General features: G+C 35.8%; 1 protein-coding gene across 15 annotated transcripts in view; it reads right to left on the bottom strand.

Moving 5' to 3' along the window:
* The window catches only part of NAA16 (N(alpha)-acetyltransferase 16, NatA auxiliary subunit), a 64,701-nt gene that overhangs the window by 37,058 nt on the left and 17,784 nt on the right, over positions 1-9,859 (bottom strand). For 10 of the 15 annotated variants that reach the window (XR_825783.1, XM_010846159.1, XM_010846165.1 and 7 more), the window contains 2 exons: positions 7,717-7,836; positions 5,130-5,225 (listed from right to left, as the gene is read on the bottom strand). The exons of 1 other annotated variant lie outside the window; for it this stretch is intronic. Coding sequence is in view for 13 of the 14 variants with exons in the window: in XM_010846159.1 (XP_010844461.1) it covers positions 5,130-5,225; positions 7,717-7,836 (216 nt within the window). In the remaining variant the exon portion in view is untranslated. Of the gene's footprint in view, positions 1-357; positions 2,667-5,129; positions 5,226-7,716; positions 7,837-9,859 lie in introns of those variants that run through there. 4 more of the 15 variants (XM_010846170.1, XM_010846169.1, XM_010846160.1 and 1 more) reach the window with 4 other exon arrangements.

Below are 9,859 nucleotides of genomic sequence, written 5' to 3'. Positions count from 1 at the left end.
AGGGCTGGACTATAAAGAAAGCTGAGCGCTGAAGAATTGATGCTTTCGAACTGTGGTGCTGGAGAAGACTCTTCAGAATCCCTTGGACTGCAAGGAGATCCAACCGGTTCATCCTAAAGGAGATCAGTCCTGAATATTCCTTGGAAGGATTGATGCTGAAGCTGAAACTCTAATACTTTGGCCACCTGATGCGAAGAACTGACTCCTTAGAAAAGACCCTGATGCTGGGAAAGATTGAAGGCGGGAGGAGAAAGGGATGACACAGGATGACATGGCTGGATGGAATCACCGACTCGATAGACATGAGTTTGAGCAAGCTCCGAGAGCTGGTGATGGACAGGGAAGCCTGGGGTGCTGCAGTCCATGGGGTCGCAAAGAGTCAGACACAACTGAGCGACTGAACGGAACTGATAACCTGGGATTTTCAAAAGATTATATACAAAGTATGCCAAAACTACAGAAAATATCACTTTGGGTTGGATATACATGATTATTTCCTCAAAAATAAAAACTAGTTTTAGAAATCAAATCTTTCCAGCACTTGCTCTGATATAAAACAAAGGTTAACAATATTGTGCTAGGCGGTCAGAGACCCTATTGCTTACTTCCTGTGTGACATTATCCACCCAAAGATGAGGATACCACCACCAGCCTCAAGACTACTCTTTCAAGGCTCACATGAGATGAAAAGTATAGAGTGTAAGCACACAGTAACCACTCAATAAATGCTGTCTATCATCATACGCATTGACATTTAACAGCTGTTGAATTTCTAAAGTCAGAAGTGTTTCCACATGTGCTATTATCGACTGAGACAATAGGCATTTTATCTTCATGTCAGAGGCTACTCTAAAAACTCTTCAAATCTCAACCTATTCAGAGGATACTAGCAAGATCTCATTTAAAAAACAAGGCATTCCTTTCTCAAGTACCCACTAAAACCTCTTCTCCCATTAAATTGTTATTCCAACTGTGCAAAAGGTCTTCTGTACTGATACAGGACTGAACTCCAGACAGAGTCCAGTGAAAAGGAAAACCAGGTACAGAGCAACCTATGCTCCTTTTGTACAAAAGGGAGAGGAAAAAGGAAAATTACACATAAGCCCTCACACACATACTTCTGCTTGCATACGCACAATTTATTTCTGGACGAGTATACCATCTACTAGTCATAATGGCTGTCTCTGGGGAAGCAACCCTGGTGGCCAGAAGACAGAGACATGCAGAAGGCCTTTCAGTTGAAGCCCGTTTTGACCCTTTTATTGGGAACTGTATGAACACAGTGTTTAAACCAGAAGCCTATACTGCTACTCAACTGCCCAGTCACACACTATATCCCCAAATTACTATTTACCCATCTCATAAATGTATTTTTTTATATTAAGAAAAACTTATTCACAAAAATAACTTCCCTTCTTCCTCATTACTAGGACTCCCATAGGCTTTCCTTTAGAGGTCGAAAAAAAAAAAACTATCAATTATTATGTGCCTATTTAGAACTGCAGCTTGTAAAACAAGTTTTCTATCTTCAGAGACGCTATGCTAATTCTTCATTAGATGTAGCAGATTCACATAAAAATTGATATTCCCCAAAACCACCACTAAAATAGTGAACAAAAGCAAGATCAGACAGTATCTGATAACCTGGAAATTTATTCTAAATAATGGTGCATGTTCTCACTACAAAACAGAAACGATAATCATGTGACCTAATGGAGGTATCAGCTAACACTACAGTGGAAATATTGGAATATATAAATGCATATTATATCAATACCTCATACACCTTAACATACGATATGTCAATTATATCTCAATAAAAAACAAAACTAATCCAATGAAACAAAAATAAAATAGGAGTAAAATGTGATGAGCATTCTCTGTTTAATACTCTGGATCATCTCCTTCCCTCTTTCTCCCTCCTTGGCCAGTGAAGACTAATACATCACGATGAATTAAACTAGGTATTTTGAAAAGCTCTGTTTTCATAGCACTTTTCAGGCTGTTGGAGAATCTCCTCAGGACTTTGGCTGTGTTCACTAATCTGTTGGTAATAAATCTTTTTACTTAAAAACCAGAAAGCCTTTTTCAAAACTTGTATCTTCAAGTCCCATCACATTTCTAGGAAAACATCTTACTGCCTTTGGTGATGCTGAGATACCTTTCTTATGACACATAAAAATATTTCTAAGCAGGCAAAAAAACTTCATGAAGTAGTCACCTGTTGCACAGGTTCAATTAAGTAGCTGCATAATTTTATATATGGTCCCCAGAGCTTTGTAAACACATGTTTATGTTAGAACCTCACATGATGGTTGCTGACCCTGAAGCCCAAGCCCTCAAGAGCCCTCAACTAAGGCCGTGCTTGTAAAAAGATCCCTTTAGCATTTCAAACATAGAACATCCTAAAGGGTCCAGAATCATTCCATTTTAACCTAGATCACATTTTACAGTCAAAGCTGTCTCCACGCTATCTTTCAGTAAAAATTTATTTCCTACCTTATACACAAAAGGCCACCCACGGTATGACTCCAATTACACAAAATGTCCGAAACAGGCAAGTCCACAGGCACGGAAAGTTAGACCGCGGCTGCCTGGTGCAGGGGCGAGAGCTGGGAGTGACTGATAACGGGTATGAGTTTTCTTATTGGAGTGATGACCATTTCCTGAAACCAGAGAGTAATGATGGGTGTGCAACTCCCTGGGAATACTAAAACACTGAGCTGCACACTTTAAAAAGTGAATTGTATGGTATGTGAGCTACATTTCGAAAAGTTGCTTTACTGTTTTTTGTTGGTGTTTTTTTTTTTAAAGAAAATACAGAAATGTGAGTCCAAGCATTTTCCAGAAAACACTTTTTTACTAGGGAAACGCTCCTCCAAGCTCAGTACATTCCACCTTGGAAACTCACAATGTATCTACTGGAAGTTCCAGGAAATCCTGCAGAAACCTGACTGCTACATTTAACCAAGTTTCCCAAATTCACCTGACTGAAAAATATCTCAGTACATTGGCACTCTCCCCACCAAGCCTATTAATATCCACTTGGACTTAATGTTCCCTTGAAAACATTAGCCAATTTGCCTAGTTCACAAAGTCAAAACAAAACAGAGAATCAGAGAAATACTATTCATCATTTATGTAACTGAGAGGCACTACTTATTTTTAAATAAACTTGTATCTACTGTCTAATCCGATACATTTTTAAGAGGTATTGCATATATTTTTGAAGTCAGTCTACTAAAAAGCTCTTAATTTCCATTAACCTTTTGATAAAAGGAAAACAACACAATTATTTAAACAAACATTTCCATTGTAAATGAGAATATGCCTAAGAAAATACATTCCCTAATGTAAAAAAGTTAAAAATAAATTAAAAAAAAAAAATCACACACAAAAAAGAAAACACTTTCCCTCCTCACCTATGCTTAGGATAGAGATTTCTAAGTCACATTAGCTTTCTAAGGTCTGCCTTGTTTCAAAAGACAAGCCAGAAGTCTCAATAAATAATTCATTATCTAAAGCACTTGCCACTAAAAAAAAAAGATGACTTTCAGAAAAAGGCACATGATACCTTCTAAAACTCTCAGGTCCTCAAATCCTGCACAGTGTTGGTATTTCTATTAAAATTGGTAACCAAGTATTAGTCAACCATCTATTATATGATATGTACTCAGCTCTATATACAGAGGTAAGAAATGAACCCTCTCCTCGTACTTAAAACTTAGATTTACGTGTTTTTAAAGCAGGCAAGGAGAACTGGATGGATTTCTATTTTATTGGCACCTCTGAAGAACTGTGTAGACAAATCAGATGTATACAGCCTGCATTACCAAAGAACACATTAAATTTGTGATGGTTAGTTTTGGTTTTTTAAAAAACATATGCAAGACAGCAAAAGAGACACAGATGTAAAGAACAGACTTTTGGACTATGTGGGAAAAGGCAAGGGCGGGATGGTTTGTGAGAACAGCATTGAAACATGTATATTACCATATGTCAAACAGACGACTAGGGCAAGTTCAATGCATAAAGCAGGACACTCAAAGCTGGTGCTCTGGGACAACCCAGAGGGATGGGCTGGGAAGGGAGGTGGGTTCAAGATGGGGGGACACATGTGTACCCATGGCTGACTCATGTCAATGTAGGGCAAAAACCACCACAACACTGTAATTAGCTTCCAATTAAAATAAAAAAATTAATTGGAAAAAAAAGGGTCAAAAAAAAAATGATGGAAATAATCTAAAGCAACTTCTAGAGGGAAATATTTCAAAAAAAATTTTTTTTCTGGAATACAGATGTGTTCAATGAGATCTATATGTTGTATTGTGTTAAACTGTAAATAATGTGATTTTGATTTATGCTGTGTTAGCAATAATTTTAAAAGGAAGCTGGAGCAAAAAAAGAAAAAGGCACATAAAATCATCAATGAAGTCATTAACTATCTCAAGAGCTAATATACTCTCTACCTCTTATAAGCTCAATAGCAAATGAATTCAGCTACACACTACAATTTAGATCAAGGTCATGAATACACTATTGTTCAATAAAAACAAATCATAAGAGTATATACCATAGTGCTCCAAATTACCTAAAATACAAAATGGGGTTTTCTGTTTTTATTTCTAGGGATACAAAATACATGGCTCTACAAAAATGATAAAAAGCTAAATTCAGGAATGTGGTCAACTCTGAGGAGAGGGCCCTGCACAGGATTGATGACATTCTTAAACACTGTGGCAGGAACAAAGAATTCACAACTCTCTGAATTTATGTCCTAAAAAAGAAAATCTAGAACTTCAAAACTTTTACCACTTAAATCACAATACCTCACATATAATTTTTCATCAGTTCTATGGAATTTAATTTACCTTCTAAATATGGTTTTTAGTTTTTAAAGTCACATAAGAAAAACCATTTTATATAGATAACTTCTGACACTTAAAATCAACATAAAGCTAAACCAACATAAATACTCTTAACAACATATATATAACAAATTAATAACTGATGACTCCCACCCCTAAGACTGGTGTGCTCTCTTCCAGAAACAAGTTTTTAAAATGTGATTGGTGTTGAGTAATTTGAACAAGTAATTATTAGTGTTACAAAAGATATCCTAATATTACCTGGGGCAAGATTCAAAGGTAATCTTCTAGGTGAAATTGCTCTGGGGTGCTGCTTACTAATGTCTTCATAAATTTGAAGTCTCTCTTCTAAAGTGCCTATTATCAGTAAATATGTGTGAGATTCAAAGCATCAGAACTATTATCTATGATAAAAACTTTAAAACTTTAAACTTTTATCTAGGATAAAAACTAATAAACTTTAAAAAAAGTATGTTATAAATTAAAAATCTCATGATCAATATTAAAACTTCTCTCAATTTTTGTAGGAATCACATTAAAAACTCGGTGGTAGTGAAATAATATAACCAGTAAATGATCATTTTAAATTCAAAGTCAGAGAAATCCAAAACCTGTCACAACAGATTCTACATCCAACTCAAATCATATACACACAACACTCACAGAAGCAACATACCCCTCTTACATTCCTGCGTGCACAATCCACAGAAAAAAAAATGTTCCTTTAGAACATATCTGACATAAATCCTCTAACCTAATATAACCCATATAAATCCAACAGAAGTCTATAGCACCTAGAGATAAGCTTAAAGAAGCAACAGTTTTAGGGTTATGACTGCAATATCTTAAAAGATAAGAATTAAGTTTCTAAGGTCACTTTGACACTTAAAATCTTCAATGAAACTGTATAATAAAGAACCCCATTAGTTCATGTCCCTGTCCAGGTGCCCAAGAAAAAGTACAGACTTCTGAAAGTGGCAATTACTTCACCCAAGTATTATGACATAAAATGTACTTCTAAAAGAAAGTTGTATCTTCCCTCTCAAGACCAACCTAATTTTATAGTACCAAACACAGTATCTATAAGTAAACTAAAGTAACAATCTGAAGAATAGGTTCTAGGTCTAGTTTATTACTCTAAAATACTATCCTGCATAATCTACAGAAAGACTATTTAATATGAGCAATAAGATATTTACAGCAAATATCAAGAAAAAGCAAACAAACTCGTTTTTAAACTATAAGGTTCTAGGTAGATTTTAATTCAGACCACACAATACGTAATTATTGTAAGAATAACCGTTGGTGCGAGCAGTCAAGGTATCTCCACAGTAAATGTAGTGTTCAGTATCAAGATTATAAACACAGAACTTTAAAAAGTCAAGTCTGGTTTTATTTAGACTCCTTCCTTCCTCCAATAGTATGTTTCGGAGCTCCACAGTGGTTGAGTTTTTGAAAGTGGGATATGAGAAAAATTATTCTCACACTCTGTTAATGATCTGGGAACTTGAGGAAATATTAAGGATCGTTATACTAATATTTACAAGAAGGTTATTGCAAAATTCTAAAATGCAGTTCTCGTATTTATGCCTAATCCTGGGAAATGAAACAAGCTGTGAATACAAAAACAAATTTCCCACTAGCTCAGATAAAACAAGTCTTATAAACGTAGTTAAATCAAGACCAACCCACTTCAATGTCCTTTGTGAAGTCACATGTTGGAGCTCCAGAACTTACCATGGGGGAGAAAAGGTTCTAAGGAACCGAGAACAATAATGGAATTAGTTTCATAATCAATGTATTTTATAGTGAGCATGGATCCTGGCAAATGGAACACAATACATTCATTTTACTAAAACAGTTATTAATGTATGTCAGTACCTGGTAGTTTAAAGAAAAATTAGTTATCTCACACTTCTAACCTTCCAACACGACTTTGTCCCTTTTTTTTAAAAAGAGATTACTAATCTAACCAATATTTTAATTTTCATTATTTTCTCAAAAACAATTACGTAAGGAAATTTTTTAGTAATTTGTGATATTACATTTTAAATACAAACACAAAACTTGGATTTAAGCATACAGGTAATTAGGATAACTAAAAATAAATTTTTTCTCGAATTTCTTCCTACTGTAAATATGGATAGGTACCTATTTACCATATTTTTTAGATTTAAAATTTTTGCTATTTCAATACCTTTGAGTTTCATAATTATTCCATACTAGTTTCATAATTATTTCAGCCATATACTTACCCGTGAGTAAATATAATTTTGGCAGTACTAACTGCTCCTAAAAATACTTAATTATGAAAATACTAGGGAAAGTTTAGAATAATATTCTAGATTCTGAAAGAAGTCAAGGTTATCAAATTTCAAAATATGTATTCATATTCGGCACAAATTAGCCTAGTTTGAAAGTAAAACGATAGTTTTTATGCTGATGGAGTGTACAACATACTCTCAACAACCTTGCTTTGGTCCAATTCTTAAGCTTAAGAGATTGAGAGTAACAGTCCTCTAATTGTTTAAAAATATTTAATAATTATGACATTTCCCAGAAAGGGAATGCCCATTTTCTTCCCCACCATTCTAGTCATCTAAATTGGTAACTGACGATTGGGATGAATAAACCTAAAATTATCTGTAAGTGTTTATCACTGAAATATTTTAAATATCTGAATTCATTTTCACTCCCATGTTTAACCTGCAACTTTCCCAAATGGAAAAATAAATGCTAATGTTAAAAATATACATCCTCAAATATGACTATAACTTTACATTTTACTACTTTTTTACTATACTTCAAACACTAGTTAAGAGAAGGTAGGAGAAAAATCATTACATACTAAGTTGCAGAGCTTTTTCCAAGCCTTCATAATAACACCAATTTTCTGCATTCCGATCAATCAAGTTTTTGAATACTTCACTCGCTTCTTTTAATCGCCCCAATTTCAACAGCATTTCCCCTAAAATTAAGTTTAAATGTCACATTCATTTTACTTAAACATTAAATACCTTTCTGAGCCCAGAGGTTTTCACTAACCATTATTAGTATAGTAGATATTTATGAAAGACAGAATTTTATGTGCTTCCCTTCAGGGTTTATTGCCATTGTAGTTTAAATAACTAAAGATTAATTCAGAGTTTGCCTTCAGAAATGAACCTTCATTTACATATTCTATTAACATTCATTTCTGGCTCCCTCCCACACCCCAAATATAAATATGCTATTAATTAGTAAAAACTTTTGCTATTTTGTACATTTTTATACACCCTTTAAGATAACTAAAGACACCCTATTTACAGATTGGTAAATAATTCCAATGAAATATCTCTACCTTCCTACTGCAAGATTTTCAATGTACTTTTCCTTACCAATTTTTGTGCTAAACAATTCTCCATTTAAGTCTCTTAGTGTCCTTTCCAGGTCACTAAAATCGGAGAAGTTTAACTCACAAAACAATAACACTAAATATTATTTCAGAGCAAGAAACTACACAAAACAAGTTCACCTGAGAGTCATCTCTAACACTCCGTTCCTTTAACTAAGCCATATAAATTGCAAATGGGAATGGGAAAGAGCATCTCAACTTCTCAGATAAAAGCAAATCTAATTAAGACAATGGGGAGAATCTCGAAAAAGAATATACCTCAACTTTCTAACACTAAGCTTTCCCACTTCCTGAAGAATCTGTTTCAAACAACCCTTTGAAATGTCTTCAGTCATACATACTATTTCAGCTTTTATCATCATCATATTATAGTGGTTATTATACATATTATTTTGCTATTTACATGTATTATATATTACTCAATCTCTAGAATAAGACTAACAGGAGTGGGAGAGCGGTTCAAGGGGGGAGGGGACGTATGTACACCAGTCACCAATTTATGCTTACATACAACAAAAGTAACTATCCTCTAATTTAAAAAAAGATTAACAGGTATAATTACGAATTTTACCACTTTTCTAGCTTTGGAACCCTGAGTAACTTATAAAACTTTCAATTCCCATTTCCTTGCTTGCAAAATACCAACTGTATCAGTCTATTTTTATGATCATCAACTGAAATAATGTACTTAAAATGGTCAACACAGTACTTGATACAAAGTGAATACAAATAAGCATCTTCTACTTTAAACTATAAATAGTATGTCAACTATACTTCAATTTAAGGAAAAGGAAAACAAAAACAACGACAAAAAAAAACCTGTGACTGTGCCCCATTCCTCCGCAGGAGTAGAGGAGAGCAGTTAAAAGGACTCAAAAAATGGCACGAAGGAACCTTAAAAGGATACTGCTAAGTGAAAAAAGCCAATATAAAAAGGCGGCTGCTGCTGCTTCTATGTCGCTTCAGTCGTATCTGACTCTGTGCGACCCCACAGATGGGGTTCCTCTGTCCCTGGGATTCTCCAGGCAAGAGAATTCTTGCCTGGGAGATTCTCCATCCCCACAGGGGCTCCTCTGTCCCTGGGATTCTCCAGGCAAGAATTCTTACCTGGGGATTCTCCAGCCCCACAGGGGCTCCTCTGTCCCTGGGATTCTCCAGGCAAGAACACTGGAGTGGGTTCTTGGGATCTGTTCCCTGGGAGTGGGTTCTTGGGATCTGTTCCCTGGGATTCTCCAGGCAAGAGAATTCTTGCCTGGGAGATTCTCCAGCCCCCCAGGGGCTCCTCTGTCCCTGGGATTCTCCAGGCAAGAATTCTTGCCTGGGGATTCTCCAGCCCCACAGGGGCTCCTCTGTCCCTGGGATTCTCCAGGCAAGAACACTGGAGTGGGTTCTTGGGATCTGTTCCCTGGGAGTGGGTTCTTGGGATCTGTTCCCTGGGATTCTCCAGGCAAGAGAATTCTTGCCTGGGAGATTCTCCAGCCCCCCAGGGGCTCCTCTGTCCCTGGGATTCTCCAGGCAAGAATTCTTGCCTGGGGATTCTCCAGCCCCACAGGGGCTCCTCTGTCCCTGGGATTCTCCAGGCAAGAACACTGGAGTG

Source organism: Bison bison, unplaced genomic scaffold (assembly GCF_000754665.1).
Source record: "Bison bison bison isolate TAMUID 2011002044 unplaced genomic scaffold, Bison_UMD1.0 scf7180017864232, whole genome shotgun sequence".
Lineage (NCBI taxonomy): Eukaryota > Metazoa > Chordata > Mammalia > Artiodactyla > Bovidae > Bison > Bison bison.
This window is presented reverse-complemented; position numbering and strand designations above follow the sequence as displayed.